This window comes from Athene cunicularia, assembly GCF_003259725.1.
Source record: "Athene cunicularia isolate RWA chromosome 4 unlocalized genomic scaffold, athCun1 chr4_part1, whole genome shotgun sequence".
Taxonomy (NCBI): domain Eukaryota; kingdom Metazoa; phylum Chordata; class Aves; order Strigiformes; family Strigidae; genus Athene; species Athene cunicularia.
Window position 1 is genome coordinate 34443507 of NW_020799098.1, and position 25311 is coordinate 34468817.

At 35.7% G+C, this 25311-nt stretch overlaps 1 protein-coding gene across 2 annotated transcripts; it reads left to right on the top strand.

Annotated features, from left to right (window-relative positions):
• The first annotated feature begins 331 nt into the window (after positions 1–331).
• On the top strand, positions 332–22900 carry PDLIM3 (PDZ and LIM domain 3). 2 transcript variants are annotated; one of them, XM_026847111.1, is made up of 8 exons: positions 332–591; positions 6346–6497; positions 8159–8243; positions 12997–13064; positions 16319–16582; positions 19191–19318; positions 21064–21175; positions 21931–22900. In XM_026847111.1, exons 1-8 carry the CDS (start codon positions 499–501, stop codon positions 22118–22120), a joined length of 1092 nt encoding a protein of 363 aa, XP_026702912.1. In that variant the 5' UTR covers positions 332–498; the 3' UTR covers positions 22121–22900. The 2 variants fall into 2 exon arrangements, with proteins under 2 accessions (XP_026702912.1, XP_026702913.1); XM_026847112.1 differs by lacking the exons at positions 12997–13064; positions 16319–16582 and adding an exon at positions 12366–12553.
• Positions 22901–25311: the final 2411 nt, after the last annotated feature.

Genomic DNA, 25311 nt, shown 5'->3' on the forward strand with positions numbered 1-25311 from the left:
GAGGGGAAAATCTCCTTATCAGTATTTCTGTTTATGTAAAACAGAATCGTGTACAAAGACAGAGCACTGCATTGCATAGTTGAAACAAGCGCCAGCAATGCAATCAGCATGATATCAAATGAGCAACAGGGTTGCTTTAAGAAACCAGAAGGACACTGCATCCTGAAGCTTACTGATTGTCAGGCTGAGGGGACGCAGAAGCAGCAGATAAAGCTGAAGTATTTGTTGTAAACTTTCCAGCATTCAGTCTTTATTTGTCCAAGTTTGATACTCCCCTCTGTGGGTGGAGAAGCCGAGGGACTGGCTGACGTCACCCAAAGAGTGGGGATAAAGCACAGTGCCCGCAGCTGTGGGGCGAGTTAAACTTCCTAAGAGGTACATAAGGTCGACTGCCCTGTTCAGCAGGTGCTCTACTGACAGCACCCTTCCTCCTACAGCTTGGCTCCACACACAGACCTAAGGAACAAAGAACAATAACCAACAAAAAAACTATCCACAATGCCACAAAATGTTATTCTCCAAGGACCGGCACCCTGGGGATTCAGGCTCTCAGGAGGAATAGATTTTAATCAACCCTTAATCATAACCAGGGTATGTATTCTTTCCATTTTCTTTCTATTTATTACATTTATTAGTTGTTGCAGATTTTTGCCTGTTACTTTTCTGGAGTTCAGAGATACAGACAAATCTGCGAGTAGATTATCAGGTAGCTGCTAGTTCTGAGGAGAGCCAGCTGAATGCTAACAGTTTGTACAAAGTTTTGTGAGAAATATTTTTGGGGCTGCTTTACTGATCTAAGAGACTTGAACTGCATTTCTACTTTTATGCCTCAAAAACTTAATTCAAGTGCTTTGGTGGCAGAAAAACTCTGTCATGATTTCCCCAGGCATTCAGATGAGAAAATAAGTTTTGAGCCTACTAAAGACAAGACCCCACTCTTATCACTTTCACAACTAGCCTCTGTGATCACTGGGGGAGAAGACAGCTTGGCAGCAGCTCCTCATGTCTGGAAGTTTGTGCTTTGCAAACTCCATGCCAACTTTACAAGATTAATCTGACTCATTTAATTAAATCAAGTTCTGATTACTGCCAGCAAAGGCAACAGCACCTGTTTTTACATATGCAAAGTTTTTCACTTTCATTGGTGTTAAATCAGTGAATTATTATAAAGCTATCCAGTCCTGAATATGAAGGAGATGAGGTTTACTGCCATATTTAGAAACAATTTACTTTATCTCCTTAAAGGGCAAGAATCCAAGCATTAATTTTTTCATGGATTTTGAGCTATTAATTACAATTTAAGAAAACAGTTACTCGATGAATGGAGCATATAAAACACTGTCAGTTGCCCTGAATCTACAGACAGATCTAATCAAAAGACAGGATATGTAATTTGATAACTGGTATATTTTGAAAATTGTGTTCAATGCACATCAGACTAGATTTAGACCTCCCTATATTTTTGCTGCTTTTCAGAACCTCGGTGTGTTCCATAAGCCTCCAAATCACCAATGCTTTTTTTTTTTTTTTTTTAAAGTCTTGCACTATGACTCAATATATACACTGTGCCTGGCATTAAATAAACATCAAGAGCCTTGAAGGATGGATCCCATTGGTGATGCCTTGCAGTAAATACGCTTCTAGACAAGAAAAGCTGAAGGACCAACCTTCCATGTATTATACTAGTAAAAAAATAATCACTTATTCCCATTTATCTAAGCATAAAAGACTTTACTTATTTTAAACAGAAGTAAACCAGAATGCTATTATTTGACTGTGTGTAGCTTCATAACAAAAACTCACAGGACACAGCAAAGCCTTTGGAGAAATAGAAGATAAAAACATTGAATTAAAAAAAAAAAATCTCTGTATGTTTGGGGCCTTCATTGCCTTTTATGGGCCTCCAAAAGAAAAATAGTTTCCATTATCTCTAATGAAAAATATTTTAGTGGTGTCTGGTTTGTATTTTCTTTGTGTTTAGATTAAGTGCAATGAAGTTTGAAACTGTAATAACAAAGCATGTTACTATAAATGTAACTCTCTAAAGAGTAAATTATTTTGAGCTCAACTCATACCTACCAAATGCCTCAAAAGGCGTAAGCCATTGATTTCTAGCATATTACAGAAATACTCAAAATCACATTTAAAGTAAAACTATGAAATAACGTGTGTATATATATATATATATATATATGGAAAAATTACATGTTTAAGTTTGCTTAACTCAAATTCAAGAATATTAATGGTAGATTTGTTTAAAATTTAATATTTTTGTGGCTGTAGCATACATTTAGAAGAGTCCCTAAATAAGTATTCATGTAGTAGCCCTTAAGAAGTAGTAAATATTTCACAAGATCCATATGCCTTCCTTTTTGGGGCCTAGGTGTTCCTTTTGTTAAAGATATCACTGGCAAATGATTCACATTTGGTTTAACTGTCAAGAAAAAATATTAGCCATTAAAGCAATAAAAAATATTTTTAAACATTTTGAATGAAACAATTGGACAGGTGTTAAGTGTGGTTGGCTATTGTCCTTGTTCAACTAGAGAAAGCCTTTACCGGGACTTGTCAAGAGAGACGGACAACATAAGAGATCATCATCCACCTGTCAAAAGAACAGATGTCATCTCAAAAACCCATCTGCAATTTGTTCTGTTGTTTTGACTGTTTCAAGCAAATGCAAAAACCACAGATCATGATCACTGGGAGAGTAGGAAGAACAGGAAGGGACTAAAAACAGACATTCAGTTTCTATTAGGGTCAGAAACAATGAATTAACTAGAAGTATTGAAAACACTTCTTGAAATCCTTGGAACTTTACATAGATGCAAAGACATTTCATCCATGAAACTAGTCAAAACCCTAGTCTTAATGAAACTCAATTTCAGTTTATTCTGACTAAAAGATAGCATTCTGTGTTATTTAGAGGAATGCTATCCTATAATTTAAGTCATATTGAATAAAGCATTATGGGAACAACTGAAACTGTAGAGGTTGGAGGGAATGGCAAAATTTTCAGATTTAAATTATATTTTAATATAAACCTTTACAGATCACAAGTATTTATATTAACTCAGTTTTATATTTAGCCACTCTGTCTGCAGACATTCATAATTCTTTAAGAAAATGCAGAGCCTGAAATATTTATGAAGGTGTGCCATGATAAGCTTCACAAGTCTATTAACAGATACAAAGAGGTTTTCTTCAAAGTTTCACAGAAGACATTGCCCCTCACATGGTTAAATAGTTATCTAGCCTCTGATATCATATGAATGCTCAATACATATCCTTGTACTTATCCAAATGTGAGATACCTAGGATATAGGAGCAACAGGTGTGCCATAGAGACATGTCCTGAATAGCAAGGCAAAAATTTTCCAAAAGCATCAGTAGAATTTACCTCATGAAGACAGTGTGAGCAAGCAACAAACACCACAGTCATAATACAATGTTCATAATACATACTTAATGCATCACTAATAAGCTCCTTAAGAAACAGTATCACTTACCTTATTGAGGTACCCACAATATCAATATTATACCCATGATATGGTGTAATCTTGCAACACACAACCTGGTCCCTTTCTATAAAATGTAGTCTGCAGTACTTTTGTCTGTTCCCCCTTCCCCATAAGAAACAGTTTTCCCCCCTGAAATATTGAGATAAGACCTGGCAGCTGGCCATATTCATCCTCCCCCATCCTAGCAGCAGATCTCTTTCCATCAAACCCAGCAAGAGCACACGAGGAAAAGGATAATAGATAGGCAGGTAACTCTGCACCCCAGAAGGCCTGTGTAAGTAGAGCTCAGCACACCCATCAAGGTGTTAAGGCCCAACAGACACATCCCAGAAGGCTGGCAATAATCAGTTCACCTAAGGAATAGAAAGTAGTGACTCCTGGCCCTTTCCCTCCTTGCTCCCACCTAACAATGGTAACACCATCCAAGTGGTATCACTGCAGCTGGTGACCATATGCTAAGAAAATCTAAGGGGTTGTGCATTATTACCAGCAACACAGAGTGTGTTAGGTCCTACTGGCAACACAGCTGCAAGGGAAGGTACCATGCTAGGCAGATATGCTACTTTATAAGGCAGGATCATGATCTCAGTACATTGCTGCAGTATACCACAGATACAGCAGATGATTTGTTGTGACATAAAAAAGCATAATCCACCAAGTAATTTATATAAGAATTATTTAAACAGGCTCTTGAGTGGGAACCCGTTTTGGTTATTTTCCCATTTTGGTTATTAGACCATTAACAGTCACACTCGAACAGTAGGAATTCTGCTGCAGTTTGTCATTTCATGCATGTCCACAACATGAAGTCAGTAGCCATTCCAGGTTAAAGGAAGAAGCACGATCATACCTCTATACTGTCTTATTACAATAACTTAAGTAGTCTCAGTGTTGTTCATTTACACTTACAGCTGGTGAAGTCTGAGAAAAAGTTTTGGAGATTTCAGACAGAATTTATGAGCAACTTTCTCAATTCATATTCAGATTATTCAGCCACATTAACACCTTGTTAAACACACAATACACGAGCCTACGCTTTTGGAGGGCAAGGGGGTTAAAGGCTTCAGCTGGCCACAAGTACTCATTTGGAAAGTTCATAATAGCACATGCATTGCAGTTTGTTATAGCAAAATCAAAAATAAGTTTACATGCTGAAATGCAGAAGAAAAAAAAAAAAAAAAGCCCAAAAAACAAACTCTTTGAGCATTCAGACACACCTAATAGAGATGGACACCTGGAAAGAGGAGAGAATAACCCTATCTGGCTAATTTTTGCCATTGTTTCAACACCAACACAGTGCAACACATATCAAAAAGAGTATTTCTGTTTATCTTTTATGCTGACAATGCTGTCACCTTCAGAGGCAACAAGTCTGCCAGGTTCACTGTAGTTGGGGTTCAGAATATACTGGAAGTATACTGGGCAGCTTCCTCCCTCCCTCTGCTGGGAAACACCAAAATTGAAAAATATTTCCATAGCATGTTTTCCAGTCCTCCATAACACTTAATTACCTGTAGTAATTGAGATAGCTCTTGGTTTGGCTGTAGCAGAAGCCATGGTTAGAAAAAATCTCTCCAATAGCTTTTTTTTTTCTACTTCATATTTGGCACGGATCAGAGAACTGCTCTTGTAAGTAAGACTATATTGATGTTTTTGTCCTTCACACTGGGATTTATTTACTTCAGAATAAGCAGTGTCATTCTAGATGACTCAACCTGTCCCCTTTGTTCTGCTGTTCTAGAAGACCCGAATCCCAGAAGTTTATGTGCTACATCCATCAATTTCACATAGCTGTCTTGATTATCAAAGGTCACCTAAAAATGCAATATACACCTAAGGGACCTAAATCTCACTTAGTGACCAAAGATCTGTTCAAATGGTACAGTGGTATGAGAAGTCATCTGTTTGCAAATAAAGGCCTGCAATTCTAGAACAAGCTTGAGTAGCATCTAAGGTCATGGCCTCTCTACAATAGTTACTTTAAAAGTGAATTATGTTGCATTTCAATTATTTTAACCATGATGTAGAAGATTGTCAACAAGACCAAAAAAAAAGCAAGCATAGAAAGTTAAGCTTAGGGCTATTTCTATGAATGTCACTGACAGTGGTACATTTCCATGAGGTATGAATTGCACCACAGAGATCGCCTTGAAGGATAAGGACCACTATTATTCATATTCAATGGGTCTTAAAGCTAAGCACTTTAAGGAGTTCAAGGTCTGGATTGGACATGAATAAAGAGAAAAATGTCATTTCAGGATTATTAGCATATTTCTGATTAGTTAGCAATACAGCATGAGAGGCCAGGCTAGCAGAAAACACACTGTTGTGTTTGTCCTTAAATGTGGTAAGACCACAAGTGGCTTTCTGTATTATGCAGTCAATGGCACATCATCCACATGAACATTAAGTAACACAATTTCTTAACAGTTCTACTTTTCTGATATTGTCTGGAGTTGTAAGGGAAAAACAACTGGGTTTTTTTTTTAAGCAAATGACACAATGGCTGTTGAGATATAAGATTCAAAGACAAGTTACAGTAACTACAGAAATCAGAGTGGAAACTGTTTAATGCAGAATTGTGAAGATAATTTCCATCTCATTTAACACTATGATGGATAAAGCATTTATATGGTGATCTGACAATAGAACTACAGAGGCTCTGGTAGAATTAAGTACTCACTTATTTTTGTAAGTAATCATATAGTTGTTTACAGGACCTCTCCCCAACTTAATAGGAAATACGGAAGCATGGTGAAGTTTATTCTCTCTATCAGTTTTTGTGTATGCATGGTGCTTAAGCAGTTAAATTTTCATTTTTCAGATTACACCTGGAAGTAAGGCTTCAGCTGCCAACCTGTGCCCTGGTGATGTTATTATAGCTATTGATGGTCTAAGCACAGAGAACATGACACATAATGATGCCCAGGAGAGAATTAAAGCAGCTACACATCAGCTTTCTTTGAAAATAGAGAGGTATGTGTACATGTCTGCTTACTTCTGAAAGAAGCAGCTACCCAATCAACTGATTACACAGTACAACTATTATATAGTGTAACTATTTTAAATAGTTTTAAGAATTTCACAAAACCTTCAAAATTATAAGCACCCGGACTTATCTCACCAACTCCAGATCAGGCAAGACTCCCCAGAACACGTCTTCATGGACACAAGAATAGCTTCCCTCAGGCTACACCACATTTATTGAGATGTGAACCATACAATCTATTGCCTCGGTTGACTCCACAAGTCCCATGTTTGCTGTTAGTAAACAAACAGTTCTTCATATTTTGGGGAGACAATAAAACTCTCAGCTAGCTATCACTTGTTCAGTTATCTGTCTTCTCTAACACTCCCTCAACCACAGGTGCTTATCATTGCCTCTGTCCCAGTCACAGACAAAGCTGCTAACATACCCTCCTAGTGAAAGAAAGCAACAACGTGTCAGATTTTCCTAAGGGGTGATAAAGGAGGGGGCTTACCTCTTTGGTAACAATGTATTAAGCCAAATACAGGATTCTCAAAGCAATGTTAAAAACAAAACAAGACAAAAAAACCTTCTTTTACCTAAAATGCATGAGTCCAGAAGCTTTTTTGTGTTCATTTTTCTCAACTAAAGCAAGCAAGAAAAACAACCTGCATCTTCACATCTCCTAACTGAGTTTGCTCAGCCCTTAATCAGGATCACCTAGTGCACTCTCTCAGCTGTCTCCAAGAATCAGACAGCTCTGATTTATCTGAGGCCCTCAAAGAGGCACAGCACTTTCTTACAGCTGACCACAATATTTCTTTCTAAATACAGAAGGTATGGGTTGTTTTTTTTAAAGGAGCATTGTCTAACTACTAGAGCACACACCACGGTTAGAAATTCCTACAGTTAATTCTAGGTTCTGTTACAGATTGACATATGCCATTTAGCAATTAGGAAGCAATTTTCAAAATACAATAAGTGTAACTATGCCTATGAAATATGTGTATATTTTTAAAATGCTAAATATTTGTATTTAGATAACAGTACTAGATTAATATTTAACACTAATATTACACTATTTTAAAATTAGCTCCCAATTTTTACTCTGTCAATGAAAACAGAGTTGTAACAGATACTTGTCCGCTTAAGAGACTGAAAGATTCATCTCTGCAACTTCTATTTACAATTGCACATATGCTTTGCATACCTAGATTGCACTTTTCTGTCATTGAAAAGCAGGCTTTGCCTGGATATTGTGGTCATAAAAAGATAAATTGATGTTGTTCTGGTTTAGGATTATTATTAATATTTTCACTTGTGCAAAATACTCTGAGGACCCAACATGCATTCTATCAACCATTTGAAAAACAACAGTTTAGTCAGCTCAGGTCAGAAAGGCACTAATTTCCATTTCCCTTTGCATTTAGTAACTACTAACAAATTATTTCCCATTATTCATATATACATCACTTTTATAAAAGTAAATACACTTTTTATATATTGTTTACATATAGTACACATCATATATTGTTGAAGTATCTTTCCATCAAAACATTAAAACACACAGAGCAAACAGCAAATTTTCAAGCTGCATTATATTTTACAGGGACACATACAACTCTGTAAGAATTCGAGTTACTTAAATTGTGCCTTTCTTTCTTTCTAGGGCAGGAACTAAATTATGGTCCCCGCAAGTTTCAGAAGATGGCAAAGCACATCCCTTCAAGATAAACTTGGAAGCTGAACCACAGGTATGAATTGTTAAAAGTTACTTAACCATTTCCATGCACCTTTTTACACTCTAAATGATCTCCCTTGTGGTCATTAAAATTCTTTGCATAGCACTTCATCCATTATTTGTCAGTTTAAGCTGGCCATCATAATTATGATATCTATCAAAATCATTTTATCTGAATGGATGTTTTTGATTATTCAGCTATAACTGAAACAAAACATTAACAAGTTACAACACATCCTCATTTTTCTTTAAAACTGTAGATATCACCATAGTTTCATTATGGAAAGAAAGTATCTCCCTTCACTCTGATATGGTTTAAGCTGCTTTAACTCTTTTAGAGGTTCTTCATAATATGAGGAGGTTCTTCAATCAGGAATAAATGTCAAGTAACAAGCAATGCATTCATCACATCACAAAAGTAATTCTGATGTAACAGAGAGGTCCATTAATGCTGGATCTCTTTACTTCCATACATTTTTACAGTACAGCACAGAACTGAAAGCTACAAATCTGTACAAAACCCACACACTGATCAATAAGCAAACCATTCACTAATTCTGACCAGCAAAGTCTTGATCCTTGCATATGACCAAAGCAAATCCAATCAGTTGAAATCCTCCTCTGTCTTCAAACTCACACCCAGTCCCTTGTGCAAAGCTATGAGCCAAAGTTTCGGTATTGTTAATAGTTAATCAGCTAGCTACTATCTACAATTACTGCTTTATTCCTTTATTTATTCCTCTTTAACCTACATGAACTTTTGCTGTTCTCTCAAGACAGGGGAGGGAAAAGCATTCTGTTGATCCTGGAAGGCCAGGATCAAAGCAACTATGTCAAAGTATTTATTCTGTGCTAGCCTAGAAAAAATTTAAATGTAGATTCCATTTCAGTAAACCCTACACAGTAAATACTTCCTCCAATTCTGTTTTCATGGACATACTCCCAAACATGAATATGGCATTTCAGTGTTCCAGATCTCTCTCCTCTTTCCAATCTAAAAACTTGCATTAAGCAAAATTCATCAGAAATAACATAGCCTCTTCAGTGGTAGGACATAGTATAGTGAAGAAACAAAACTATTTTAAATGCTTATTTTTGTGGAATAGCTAGCATACACATAAAATAAATAGCAATGGAACAAAATCACTAAAAAGGCTGTCAAGAAAACCATGTAGGCATGTACGACAGGGGAGTGATCCCTCTGCATGAAAGCTACATTCCTAAAAAGGATAGCTACTTAAAAATAAATCACAGTATTTCACTAGTGCTATTTGGCAGACTGTTGAAAAGCAGTGTCCTTTGGGCAATCAGGAAAACTGTTTCTTCTAGATTAAATAGTCAGACTCTTCATTTTAGTATGTCTATCTTTTTCCTTCCTAAGAAAATCAAGAGTACCAAGTATATTTAATAAATAGTAGGCCCCAGAAAGTATCAATGCTTGTAAACTAATATGTTTAAACCACTCTAGGGATGATTTACATTTTAGACTAAATTCTTTCATCCAAGAACATCCATCACTCTGATCCCCCTATGAAAAAAATAGAGCCTTTTTTTCTAGAGTTGCTGAAATTTTAAGTTAAATTTTAGTTCCTATTTTCACAACACAGGAGACCCACCAGTAGTGAAAACAGTACAACATCAAAGTTTCTTTAACCTCATGAATTTTTGGCCATGAAAGACATTATACGTTCCTGGGAGAAATAAATACACTCTACACAAAGATAAGCATAAAAAATCTAAAAAAGCCCCAGCCCGCTACTCTAAAAAGTAAATTTATAGTCTATTACCATTTCTAATCAAGTTTTTGAAGCAATATAATTGTGCTAGTCTGGTTGTGAGGACCTATCCTCTTTTCCACAACAGCATTCAGAGACAATTTCAGTTACACGATACCTCCAAAATGTAAACATCTGTGTGCTGTCATAACAATTATCCCCAAGGAATGCTATCATATGGTCCGTGTTGGATGCATTTCTGCAGACTTTGGGGGCTACATTCTTTCTACTCCTGACACCTATATCAATGCAAAATGTAGTTAGCCCTACAGAAAAGACACCAGTCAGCTGGAGAAAAAATAAGAAATTAAATACTGTAATTATTGTCTATTCCTGATTAGAAATTTCAACAATCTCCAGTTCTCATTTAGCTTTTGAACTAAAAGAGGACTTTTCACAGATTCAATGTGATCAAATAAACACAAGAGCTGGACTATTTTTACTGCTGTATGTTCTGTCACTGACATTTTATATGAATAGATAAGTTAAAAAGAAAACAGAATTTAACTAACTGCAAATACTTGTTTCACAACTGTTACATTGTAAACATGCTTTATGGTGCCATGTGTCTTCTGTGATGTCTATTTGTCAACAAGAAATAAAAAAGAGGATGAAATTGCAAATGTTCACAGTTGGTTTTGTTTGTTTTGTATTATACATGGATTTAAATTGAATTTAAATACTTTGGCATTAATATCTTTCATTAAGTAGACATGAACCTCATTATTCTAAACACTAGTAGATTATTTCCGTTTACTAATACATTTTGTTAACTGCAACCCAGTTCTGTTAGACAGAAACAAGGAACTGGAAGTAAAATCTTTGTGCTCATTTATCTGATTGCTGCTTTCAGTAGCCTCTTCTAGTGCAATGCTGCTAAACATTTTCATTTAATAAAACTGCTTTTTACTGTTTGCATTTTCTGGTTGCATGTTCTATATATCCATGACTTTTCTTTAGATCTGTTACTAAATATATTTCTGAATCTGTTGTTTTAAATTAAAACAAAGGGCCAATTCACATTCAGGTTTTCATATTTTTTATAAATTATTCACTGAAACTTTTAACAGACTTGATACTGCCTGAGAAAGGAAATAATGCTCTGAAGAATGACTAAAAATCTACAGGTGTCAGAAATGTGTCCATGCTTATCTAATCTGCTCTTATTATCTTGATTTATTCTGTGGATTTGAGTATTCAAATATCTATTTTGGTGTTTGGTATTAGATTGTATTTTTTCTAAGTGGAAATTTTTCTAGCATTCTTAAAGGCTAAGGTAATCTTAAATGGCATTCCTGCATCAAAAACCCGCTTTGAGTTTTATTTAGCAGAACTAGGAGACTAGTTTGTACAGCTTGCAAGATGTAAGTGAAAGACCACAATTACACCTGAATCATTTTAAAGCTGAAGATATTGGGTGTGTCACCATTAAAAATATGTGATAGCAAATACCAGACAGTGTAAACTATATGCAGCGACTAAGTCAAAAGCTCCCGTACCTAAGATACAAGCTTCAACAGTTTGATATAAATCCAATCCAGCAGTATCAGAACTTAGACCGTCTATAGGTCATATGATACAGTGGGATAGCAACATAAATACAGATATGGTCCATAGTACTGTAGGTGTATTTCTAGTACCCCAATCACACTCAGAAACAAAGCCAAGCCAGAGAACTGGCAAAGATTTCTATGAAAATTTCCAAATTACCCATTTCTGGGTTTTACTTATTTATGATGATTTCACATTACCTTTCAATTATACAGCATCACAATTTTTGACACACAGGTATGCTTCGAAGTATGGAAAAGTTCAGAAGGATGTCCTCAATCTGATGTACATTTAAGACTATTTCAGTTAAAGTGAGTGTTAAGAATTTTGTGTTTTCTAGGCAAGAAATTTACAATAAAATCTTTCTACTTTAGGAGTCACTCCATCAGTATGTGACAAAAATGCAGAAGGCAGAGATTATTACTTAAGCAAAGCAATTAGGCTAACTATACATGAGATATTTCTAAAAGAAGAAGGTAAACAGAGCAAAATCCAGAGAACAATACAATACAGATCACTATAATATTCATCTCTCCCATTTCTTCTTAAAGTTGTATGCTATTCACAAACATGGAATGCCTTCTGCTTGCCCTGAGGCAGGAAAATAATAGTCTCTGAATGTGTATGGCTTAAGTATCATATAGAAAGTTCATGGAAAAATATAGTATGCTTGCACCAGTTAAAAAAATAACAAAGGCGCAAAAGTCAAAAAATGCAGAGATTAACAATACTGATATTGTCAGTTTTACTCATTACTAGCTTTGGTGTGCATTGTAGCTTTGTGTATTTTGTCTGCCTATCATGTACAGGAATTCAAGCCTATTGGTACAGCTCACAACAGAAGGGCCCAGCCTTTTGTTGCAGCAGCAAATATTGATGACAAAAGACAGGTAGTGAGCTCCTCCTATAATTCTCCAATTGGGCTGTATTCATCTGGCAATATTCAAGACGCACTTCATGGACAACTGAGGGGTCTCATTCCTAACTCATCGCAAAAGTGAGTACTGGTATTTACTTATAATACATGATCATTTGTGGTATATCACTATCTGTTTTGTTTTCAATTAAAAAGTCCAGCTCTTGCTGTTTTTTCTGATAATCAGGAGTTTATTGATTATCCCAAAAAAATGGTGATAAGTGAAGCAATTTTTTTCAACACAGAAAACTATCCATTCAACTCTGTAGTAGCAACGCTGCTGGTAGCTAAAATCTTCCATCTATGTTGGGCTGCAACACTACCTACCATCCTTCTCTCTTATAACTGCACTTTACTCTGAATGTTTCTGAACACTAAAGTGATAGTACTTTGAGTACCAGGAATGTACAACCTAAACACAGTTACTTCATGGTTAGAATTTTAAAACTTTGTTTGCTACTTTTTATCTAGAAATAAGCATTTGTAGGCCAAAGAAAGTTATTTTAACCCTCTTTTCTTTACAGGATATGAACTACTTTGAACACAAGCATAATATTCGGCCCAAACCTTTCATAGTCTCAGGCCGAAGCAGGTTATAAACTCTGAGTGCTGTGTTGGATTTGGATGCATGGTGTTATTTTTTTAATGGATACTCACCATTCATATTAATAAAGCATACTGATGCATTTGAAATTTACTTATAGTAGCATATAGCTTAACATTGAAATTAAAAATGTAAAAAAAAAAAAAAAAAAAAGAAATAGTTGACTTGCAGAGATCGGGCTTGAAATTCAAATTTCTATTTCCAAAAGAAAGCAGGTCCACACTCCCATCTCAGTTATAAGATTCTGAAGTAACTGTATTCATGAACCTGATTCAGTTTACAGCACAGCACCAAGCATTGTATACTTAAAAATCTATGGCACTCTGAAATTCTTCTGTCCAAATGCAAATATATGTAATTTGCTAACTTGCTAAATTAAAGATAGCTAGTTATATAAGCTACATCTAGGCCAGTCAGAGATTTTGTTTGGTTTTCAGCAGACCTCTATTCAGAAGGCATGCTAATGCAGAGCTAAAATAGAACTATCTGATGCCACAGACATGTAAAGCTCTAAACTGCAGAAAAGCTTATATATTTACATCCACCATTTTAGTGTAATATTCCTCTATCATAACTGGGGATGAAATGCCTCACTATTATTTATATTATTAAATACATAGGGGAAAAAAATGCAAACTCTGTGGCTAAAAATTCAAGGAAGCTCAAAAGCACCTGAGTGATGAAATACATTGTGATGCTCCCCTTATCTTTTCTAGCAGTAGCAGTTTTTACCAGTGGACTTACAGTGTTCTGAAAGTTTAAAATGCCTGCATTTCAATTATACCAATTTAAGTCTGACAACCAACCAGAATAACAGGATGGTAATTGATTCCTGTGTACAAAGGACATTCTCATATGGATTATCAGTTTTATGAGATGTGTTAAATTTTTCAACTACCTGAGTGATAAAGAGGAGACTGTAGAAGATGGATAGAGTTCCATCCTTCTGTGAACAAGAACTACCAATGTAGAACACCGCCACAATGGAGGAAAGGTGCCCATCTCTCCTTGCAGTTTGATGCTGATCCGGGATAAAAGACAAAAGAGTCCTTATCAAACATGCATGGCCTTTAACTGTGGACAGCACTTACATATAGTGCCTACACTAACCTTTGGACCACCAGGTACCATTTACAGGTTACTAATCAGATTTATGGAGATTCAAATGAGTATATCAAGAGCCTCATCTCCTAATACAGAAACCTCTATTACACAGTATTTTCCATTAAAATATTGAAGTAAATGGCCATTTTTCAGCATGTCAGGTGGGGAAAAAAACTGCAAAAATTAACCTAACAGTGATACAACAAGTTTCAGAACTTTAGTTGGGCAAGGTCTGTCAAGTGTTCTAGCACTGGAGAAATTTGTATTTACAAACTGCAGCATCTCTGACACAGGGTGTTACATCTACAAAACTGTGATTGTCACACTGTCTGCTACTTTGTCATCAGTTTGGCTCAATATACATCCTCTGTTAAACACATCAAAACCCAAACTACCACCTTGACTGTAAATATCCCTTTGGGACAGACAGCTGACACTCCATAGGACTTTCACTAAAAGAGGAGCCAATTCTGGACTGTGGGTTTGAGCTACCAGATTGGACATTAGCCACAATTTTGGACTTTACTCTGGCAAAACTAACTGGAAATTATACTTAATATATCATTATGTTTTATTTATACTTTCCTTAGAATTTATTCTGCTTTAACATTACTTTGGCTGCTCATAGAAAGCTGTGCTTTTACTAGCCTTTTCCTGCTATGTTCCATTTACTAACACTATCAAAACTGACAAAACTTATTCTACTGCAGGATCTAAAGGTGGTCATGATTATTCCAAAAGAAAAGACTGTAAATTTATAAGTTGTCCCTGTGTGAATTTTTTGGCTGGTTCCTGCTAGGCAGTGATGCAGAACTGTACTTTTGCCTTAAGGCTTGACTACTGTTTCTGAAATTAGCTTTCTTTTGATATGTCTTTGATGGTAGAATATATATTTCCCTTTACATTTTTGAGAAAGTGGTCCTACACAAATTCCCCTCTGAATCAAAGGGAGAATTCTGAGTCATCTTCTCCACCCAAAATTAGCTACTGGGCAGAGCACTGTACTATCAAACTGGGAAACAGAGTATTCTCCCAGGTTTACAGAGAAACATTCAGCTTAGAAGGAACTAACCACAACCCTGATATGCAGGTTGAAGGAAAGATATTAAGTATTTATCATCTCATAGCTCCAAATATCACATCAATGGTAACCAATGACTGTGGAAAGCCTTGTTATGGGCTGTTACACAGGAACAGCGAAGAAATATCCCATAACAAAGAAAGCCTCTGAGGGGTATGGAGAAAAGACTGGAGTCAAACTGTTGTCCAGTAACTATTTCAGTAATGTCAAGCAACATGAATATTTCTAAAAAACTGTACATCTTTTTGCTTATATATAAATTATATGTAAAATCTACAAAACAGCGGTAAAATTAAGTCTCTGAATACATATCCATTGTTCTTGTGAAGGACCACTTTATGTTCTACTGGAAACACTGTAATTTAGAAATGCAAAAGTATGCCTGGCTGGTTTTGTATCTTTTCTTCTTTAAAATGTTAAACAGATACTATATATATATATATATATATATGTTGTTAAACTAATTTTAAATTATTAATAAATATTTTACTATAGAATGTAAGGAAATCTAGGAAATGCCACATTCATTATTTTACACTATAGTAGGCTCTTCAACTGTGGACTGAGATGGTTGTGAGATACAGGACTGGAATGATGTGTCAAAGTTTCCAGCAGTGCAGTTATTTATTCTGTCACCAACATGGACAACTCACATAACCTTTGTATGCTACCCTTTTGTAGACATTAAGAATTACTCACAGACAATTTTAGGGAGCCTTAAATAATCCTCAATAAAATCTAGTTTTAAAAATGAAAAGTAATATTATGTTCTAAATTATTCAATCTATCAAAGAAATTTTACTATCTTTAAAGAAAATGCATGCCAGAATGTTAAAGATTGCTTTATAACTGGCATTGATATTTTCTACAGGAAAATACTTTTCAGTGAATGCACATACTTTTGCTTTTCTTTACTTTCTATACTTTTGCTTTTCTGTATCTGTTCTATTTACACTTTTCAGCCCTGTTAACATCACCGTATTCCTGTACTTTTGTCTTTATTCTCTATAATCCAATACGCATTGCACACTCTTCTGTAATCTGGCTATTAACACAGTGGATGCAGCACTCCTTCGGGGATTGACTGTGGCAGTGGACGTAGTACCCCCTCTTCAATTAGCACGGTTAGCTCTATCTGCCCTACTGAGCTGAAAGCAGTGTCTAAGATGGCCCCTAACATTCCCTTGGAAATGGAGCTTCCTGGTGTCAAGATTGTACATGCTCAGTTTAACACACCTATGCAGTTGTACTCAGATGACAATATCATGGAAACACTGCAAGGACAAGTTTCTACAGCTTTGGGGGAAACACCCATAATAAGGTAATTAGAGCAGTATCTTTAATATTTATGAATATACAAATTACGAATATACCAAAAATCATGAGCTTTGTTAATATCACAGTTTCTATGAAGATGGGTAAAAGGATTAGAGAGAACCTAAGTCATTTAATGCCATTCAATATTTTCATTAAAGTAATAGTAATTTATTATTTTTACCCAAAGTATTAAAGGAGTCCTTCAGAACTTACAAATAAATATTTCATAGGAAATAATCTTCTATTTGTAGATAATAAAAACAACCTGATGATACTACCTGGACTATTAGCTGACTGACCACTCCAAATCAAGATTTTGATTCCCTCCAAAATTCAGAACTATTTATTACCATAACTATTTAATAATCATTTAATTAATTATTCTTAATAAAATACTATTATTAACTCAAATTTATTTCAACTGTTGAAATTCAGGTTATGAAGCTCAGGAAATCTTGTAGATGTTCATAATGTTCGAGATAATTAACTCCAATTCAGGACAACTCATTCAGTACAACTAGCTCTTTTCCAAAAAGAGCCAGAACTGATTTGTAGGCCTACAAATCCATCTCTGACTTAGGAATTTTATCCATTGCAATGACTGAAAGTCAGGTAGGAATCTTGTGTATCTGAATAGCAATGATGATTATACAACGAAAAGTTTTAAAGCTTTTTTTTCAAGGGACAGTTTGTCATTCACGTTGCTTTATCTTTTGCATAATATTCACTTGTTTTTCTGTTTTACAACAGTGCTTATTTCATAATATGTATGGTGCAAATTAAAGCTAATTACTAATATTTTAAATAAGTAATAATCACTGGCACCAATGAGCCTTCTTCAGCACCTTTGAAGACTTGGGCTATTACTAACCATAGAAATCATATTTATATAGAAGTATTAAGTTCACCCTGTCTGATGAAACCAAAACCATAGTTCATTAAGCATTTGCAGAGTGATGTTACTCTACTGCATGAATATTTATCCTTAATCACAACAATTGGAGAGCAATAAAAGAAAAATTTGCTTTTTCTTTATTCTGAAATCATGGATTAAGCCCAGAGTAATGATTTCACAAATGCCTGGGGCATTCGCAGTTTGAGAACTGACTCTCTACACAGGTTTGAAATGTCTCTTTTGTTGTGGGATTAGTTTTCACTATGTATGTAATTAGAAACATTATCTCACACTTTTCTGTCTGTTTTCCTTTGCCTTCTGTATGTAATTGTATTATCACTTGTTTGATGTTTAGAAATATTTTAGTAAAAAGGAATCAAGGATTTAATTAGCCATTGGTGAGAACTGTAGAAACTCAGCTCCTTCTATTCATTAAAAGCTTGTGACAAGAGAAGAAAGTGGTAGTTTCTTCACCAGCTTAAAGATGGCTCAGAGAAATCTGAAGATGCAAACAATTAACATAAGCAAGAGGAGTAACTGCCTAACTGCTGCTGCTCTCACTGTGCCATTTGACAGCTTAGATGCTACCACAGGAAAAAACAAAAAAAAAACCAAAAACAAAACATGTGAAGCAAAACCCAGTCTAATTCCTTGTGGAATTAGTTGCATATTTCCAGCGGAAAGTTACCTAAGGTTTAACAGACAGTAGGAGGCCAGTTGTAACAGGAAATATGAACTGGACATTTATGTATATCTCACTGAGATAACAGACTTAATCAAAGTAAACTTGAACCTTTCTAATTAGTCCCATTAGTGGTTTGAAATGTACAAATGCCACACATTCAGCCTAATTCCTTGCCAGTGCATATAGTTATCTACTCTTCCTCTCAACTATTACATAGGATGTTAGTTATCATGATCAATTTAAAACATTCATCACAGAAATATTCTCAGCAAAATCTTCAGCGCTCATGTCATTGGAAATTCAATTATCAACAGTTGTTTGGAGAATAATTTACTCTACATTTTTATCATTAAAATGGCATTATGAAAAGTAAACTGTATTTCATTCTAATTAAATTAAGAAATGGAATTTCCATTCATTAGTATTCACTTTACAATGCTTCTTACTATGCAATACCTACTTCAATCTTTTTTGTCATCTCTGTAAGTTAGATAATTAACGATTATCTTAGCCAAATAATCACTATAATAACCAATGATTGAGCCAACCTAGAAAAGGAAGAACACCTTCACATCATGATAGTCTCCCAAAAGATTTGTTTGCTTAGATTTTGGCTGATCTTATGTACCGACATGAGCTGTGATTTTAACATTCTTCAGACCAGCTGCTGTGAAAACAGAACTTCTGGATACCATACCAAAGAACACCTGGTAAAACAGCAGTTGATTACAGGAATGCAACTGCTTTGAGGTTAAACACAGGTAATGGCCTATTTCCCAATGTCATTAGAGACAGAACAGTAATTATGGAAATACTTTCGTGAGTTTGCAGATTTATCTTTGTAAAAATTACACCGATTATTTTTTTCAGCACTTTTTAGATCAAGAGGAGGCTATATAAAGCAATGCTACCTGGAAGTAGTTGTAGAAACACACTGTCTTTATGTTTCCTGTATCATATGCTATGTCTGGTAGAGCAATTTTTTTGAAGTTTGTTAAACTACTTTACCTGCTCTTCTTCCCTGTGATACAGTGACCCATCTCCCAACGCAGTGCCTCAGTCTGACGTGTACAAGATGCTGCATGCCAACCAGGAGGAGCCCAGTCAACCTCGCCAGTCTGGCTCCTTTAAGGTGCTCCAGAATTTAGTCTCCGAGGAAGGTGGTTAACCATATTCTACCTGTTCAAACCATTTTTAAATGTTTGTGGGAAGGGGGAATCTGAGAAGAAAATATATCAGAACTAAAAAATTTCTGAAAGCCCAAGTCATTCTAAATTTTATCGATAGCACACCAGCCTCCTAACATTTTCCCCCTTGCTTTTATACTGAGAAATCTCCTGTTTGAATAAAATGGGGGTGTCAATTTTTTATCTCTCAGTATTTACCAGAGAAGGGATAAATACATCTGGCAATATATATAATTGTGGGATTTTTCTTGGTATTTTCCTATATTTTGCTGTAATTCTCAATTCATATCATGTTATTAATCTTTCTGAATTTGTCATATGGTTAGTTATATAAATAAGAAGCTTTCTAACAATAGGTCTTGACTATGTTATGTTGCTTTGTTAAAGTCAACTCCTCTGCTCCCTCCTGCTTTATCAAGACCTACTATCAGAAAATTAAATTATGTCTATGAGACAGAGAGCACTATATATATAATCACTTTTGTACTTGCTTTTTGGCTACAACTACACAATATTTTTCCTGATTCCAAAGAGGTAGAATCTGGCCCACTAAACTTATATAGAGAAATTTCATTGTTTGTTGATGTGAGGGAAAGCCTGTAAATACATCCAGAAGTGTATTTACAGAAAAAGTATGGATGGATGGACGGTCCCAGAGAGTGGTGGTCAGTGGAGTTAAATCTAGCTGGTGGCCGGTCACAAGTGGTGTTCCTCAGGGCTCGGTGTTGGGACCATTTCTGTTCAACATCTTTACTGATGATCTTGATAAGGACATAGAGTGTATCATCAGTAAGTTCGCAGATGACACCAAGTTAAGTGGGAGTGTCGATCTACATGAAGATAGGGAGGCTCTACAGAGAGACTTGGATAGATTGGATCAGTGGCCAATGTTAACGGGATGAGCTTCCACAAGGCCAGGTGCCAGGTCCTGCACTTAGGCCACAACAGACCCATGCATGGCTACAGGCTTGGGGAGGTGTGACTGGAGCTCTCTGGAAGAGAAGGATCTGGGGGTTCTAACTGACGAGCAGCTGAACATGAGCCGGCAGTGTGCCCAGGTGGCCAAGAAAGCCAACAGCATCCTGGCTTGTATTAGAAACAGTGTGACCAGCAGAAGTAGGGAGGGGATAGTCCCCCTGTGCTCTGCACTGGTGAGGCCACACCTGGAGTGTTGTGTCCAGTTTTGGGCATCTCAATACGAGAGAGATATCGAGGTGCTGGAGCAAGTGCAGAGGGGGGCAACGAAGCTGGTAAAGGGCCTGGAGAGTAAATCCTGTGAGGAGTGATTGAAGGAGCTGGGACTGTTTAGTTTGAGGAGGAGAAGGCTGAGGGGAGACCTCATCACTCTCTACAACTACCTGAAAGGACATTGTAGAGAGGTTGGTGCTGGTCTCTTCTCAGAGGTAATTAGTGACAGAACAAGAGGGAATGGCTTTAAACAGCAACAGGGGAGGTTCAGACTGGACATTAGGAAAAAAAATTTCACAGAAAGAGTGGTCAGACAGTGGAATAGGCTGCCCAGGGAGGTGGTGGAGTCACCATCCCTGGATGTGTTTAAGGGTCATTTGGATATGGTGTAGGGGAGAACTTTGTAGAGTAGGGCTGCTGGTTGGTCTCGATGATCCCAAGGGTCTTTTCCAACCTGAATGATTCTGTATTTAACTGCATCAGATGCTTTTATATTAGCCTGTACATAACAGGATTGTTTTGATTCTCAGATGGACGCCCCATGGGTACAAGAAGTGTGAAAGCACCTGTAACAAAGATACCTACTGCTGTGCCTGGTGTCCAGAAAGTGCCACTGTGTGACAAGTGTGGGAATGGGATTGTGTAAGTTGTTTCTTCTTGGTTGCAGAAATCTCTAGTACACATCCTCAAACACCACTGCAGACTACAGGAATGCTTTCCAAATGATGGTCTTGGTTTCCATCTGCACTAGTAGAAAAATGCTTCCAGAGAACAAAGATGCAAAAATACATTGTTCTAAATCCCGTCAAGGCTTTCACTAAGATTTCATAGGACCATCTGCAAGTCAGTCTTTAACACATAATGAAGATATAATGAAACCAGCAGTTACCTGTGCTGCATTGTCTCAGGATGTGAATTCTCAAGTTTCTTGGTAGTTTAAAGCATCCTTCTCCCAACCCAGTGGGAGTATCCAGAAAGCTCTCTGGGCCTGTGTTAAAACTACAATGTGAATGACATCACTAACTTCAGCAAAGAACACAGATAATGATAATCTCAGAGAACACAGTCACTGAGGAAAACAATTTGTTTTTAAAGTCATTGTGTCACCATTTTGGTAGGTTGGACTGTACTTTCTGTGTTTTAACCAAACTAACATATTTCTTCAAACTCTACTTTTCCAATGAACTACTGAACTATGTGATCAACTCTACAACATTTTATGCCACTTAGTCAAACTCAGTTTCCAACCTTAAGATAATAAAGTATCTGGCAAACAAAACAGATTAACAGCCTGAAAGCCTTAAGATCTAGAATTTATTTTGTGTCATATTGTAGTTTCTTCTCACATTAAATTCATATGAATTAACTGGGGTTTTCTTTTCATTTTTTCCATATAGAGGAACAGTGGTGAAGGCACGTGATAAATATCGGCACCCAGAATGTTTTGTGTGCTCTGACTGCAATCTCAACTTGAAACAAAAAGGCTACTTCTTTGTGGAGGGCCAGCTATACTGTGAAGTCCATGCACGAGCTCGCATGAGGCCACCAGAAGGATATGAAGCAGTTACCGTTTACCCAAAATGTTAGTCTTACATTAACACACAAATATATGCATGCACACAAAAAGCCATTAACAGCTTAGAACTGCAGTACAAGTGTCAGGACTTCTGCCTGATCCCAAAGTAGAAGCTTTTAAACATTTTCTTGTGGGATTCTTGGGAAGTGGAAGTCCCTATTAGCCAGCAGTAGCATGTTATACCAGTAAAATTCTGCTAAAATATTATCTTTGAAGATGCCAACATAACTCAATGAAGTATAAACTAAAACAGCTGTACTGGAATAAAAAAAGTGAGACAGCCAAGGTATTACATGATTACTACAGTATATATGTAAGTGCTGTAATCAAGACATTATTTTTAACCTAAATTAACTACCTATGCAAACACCAAAGCCATTCAAGTGATACAGGCCAGGCCCTAACAAGTGGAGAAACTTGACAGATCATTAGAAAAGCAGCTATTTTACATGGATAGTACAAAATAAGCAGTTGTTCATGTCTGCTTCTACCATCTATTATTCAAGTACCATTAATGTATGCCAAAAATAGATTTTGCTTATTTTGCTTTGAATTTGGGTTTATATTAACTTAATTTTCTGATGCAACAACTGTGATAAGGGATAAATATAAATTCATACAATAAAATGGCTAATGTAATAAAGACTTTAGTAAGAAGTAAAGAACAGAAAGTTCTACATTGTTCTAGTGATTTGCAGTGACATCAGCTTTCACATCACTTAGTAGAAAATTGTTCTGAGGCACATACACATATACGTTGTTTTTTGGGAAAAACAACAAAAACAAACACACTCTAATAGGAACTCACTGTAAATTTAGAATGAAGGTAAATTTAAAACCTTTCTGCAGAGAATGGTACTGGGTTTTGCATCTCCATCTTTCAATTTCCATAATAGAAACAATAGGGTAATATCAACATAATGTCTTTATTGATGGTAAATTATAACTTGGACAACTTTAAAAATAAATGTTAATTAAAATAAGCAAATGAAAGATCTTTTATAAAAAGCCTGGTGAAGTCCTAAGGAAAAAAAAAAAAAAAAAAAAGGAAAAAAAAAAAAAAAAAAGGCTGAAGGAATAAAGTTTTAAAACAATTTCTGAAACTTTTATGAGCTACATTGCTTTCAGATAGGTGTCAGCTACATATATACACCTGACTGACATACTGAACCTTACCATTTTCAAAAAATATCACCATAAATCAGAAATTATTTATTGGGGTATTTTGAATCCACTTTAAAGTAGAAAAATCTACAAAATTTTATATCAAGTTTAAAAGACTAGTAGCAACTCAGTAGCAAATATCTTATATACTTTCTCCATTCTACAATATAAGAAGCTTAAAATGTAAGAAGAATATGGATTCAAAGTAAGAAGCTGTACATATTTGAAATTTATTTTTAAAATTCAGATGCATCCCAAAGCTTGAAATAAAATGTCCACATATTCAAAGACTTTTCAAAATGTCTTAAAGTATTATTTCAGAATTTAAATGTTTTTAAAATGTGTGTGTCACTGCATTTATAATTTATGTATGCATATCAAAAGCAGACATAAAAAAAGTGTTGCACCCTTTTAAAGATCAGTTCCTGAATTATTTTTGGGCACAAAATGTAATTCTGCTCCTCATGGAGGCTATCTGTAGCATTTATGTTTTTCCACTGATAAAGCCCATCTGAAAATCCTTTTGAAAATCAGAGTGCACATAATGTCTATTTTTACAAACCTAAAATGTCATCTGTGGTTTAAAATATTTGCTTAATGTTCATTTATTTGTGGGGTAACTGAAGGTAAAAATAAATCTACTACATATGATAATTATTTTGTATTTCCTTTCAACTGGTATGAAAAACGACGAAGTGTGAGTGTCAAGTGACTTGACAATAATAGAAGTTTGGCATTTTTAGCCTGTCAGAGGAGTATCCTTTGGATTTATCAACCCCCTGGAAAGAACGAAACACAATTTTTGTATTAGGTCTTTTGAGTACTTTTTGAGTACTTTTAGTTAACCAAAATTAGCTTTCTAAAACTAAATGAGATCGTGTGCTTTCAAAACTGAAGACCCAAAAGTGCTCTCTTTAACAGACCAAACTTACCAACTGTAAATGTGGGAAAGCTTGGAAATGTAGTTACAAGAAGTGTTAGGTTAAAAGAAAGTTGTAGAACATGACCTGATGCCAAAACTCTGGGGAAAATTCAGTGGTATTGCATCATCACATTATGCTATTTTGAGACGTTTTAGGTTCGACATGATTTTGATAGAATGTAAGCCTATCCAGTTGCAAGCACCGACCTATGTGAAAACCTTTACTCCAATATAACATAAAGGAAACAAAGATTTTCAGTTAATGAAGATTCTAAAATCCTTGATCCTCATAGAGGAGAAAAATAGGAAATTTCATCCTACAGTCACTTTAGTCTTGGGGAACTGAATATAGAGATTTAAATGTGATAGAAACATATAGAAATTCTCTCAACTTCATGCTCAAGGCTGAATTCTTTATGTCAGTAGAGTGTCAGTAGTCCCTGGCACAAATCCTTTACGAAGTGTCCAGCTAAAGAACTATCCACTTTATCTTTGGCTTAAGAATGGCATAGCCAGTAAATCGTAATAGCTTAATGCTATTATGCCTCTCAGCTCTGACCAGACTTATATATATATATATATATATATAATAAGCTGAAGAGGGTCATGACATTTATTTTTAGATTAAGAGAATGATGGGAAGTGTGACTTCATATGCTTGTTACCTTGAGTCTTCAGATGCTGACCAACAGGTGTGAAAAGGTTTCCTCAGCTATGCTACTGCTGCACAAACATCAGGGCTGTTCTGGGAGATGTTCTGGATGTTCTGGGAGATGAAAAACTTCAATGAAACTGTAATTCTCCAAATGAGTAAGCCAAGAATTGCATCTGAAAATAAAGAGATTAATTTACATGGTGCTTTTGTACCAGTTGTTCCAAGACAAATGCTTTAGGTCTTTTAGGTAATGCTGAAGTGTTGCCAACAATTTGAAATCTAAAAAGTTCTCTAAAGCAGTTCAAAGAAACTATGTTGTTTCCATCAACTCAATAACTTTTTGCAGTTTTCCAACCACATTTCATCACTTAAAAAATTAGACTCACTTTTGTCCAGATCAGAAATATGCCCTTGAAAGTAAACCCCCCACCACTCCTACTTCCTTCATTTTTGTTCCACAT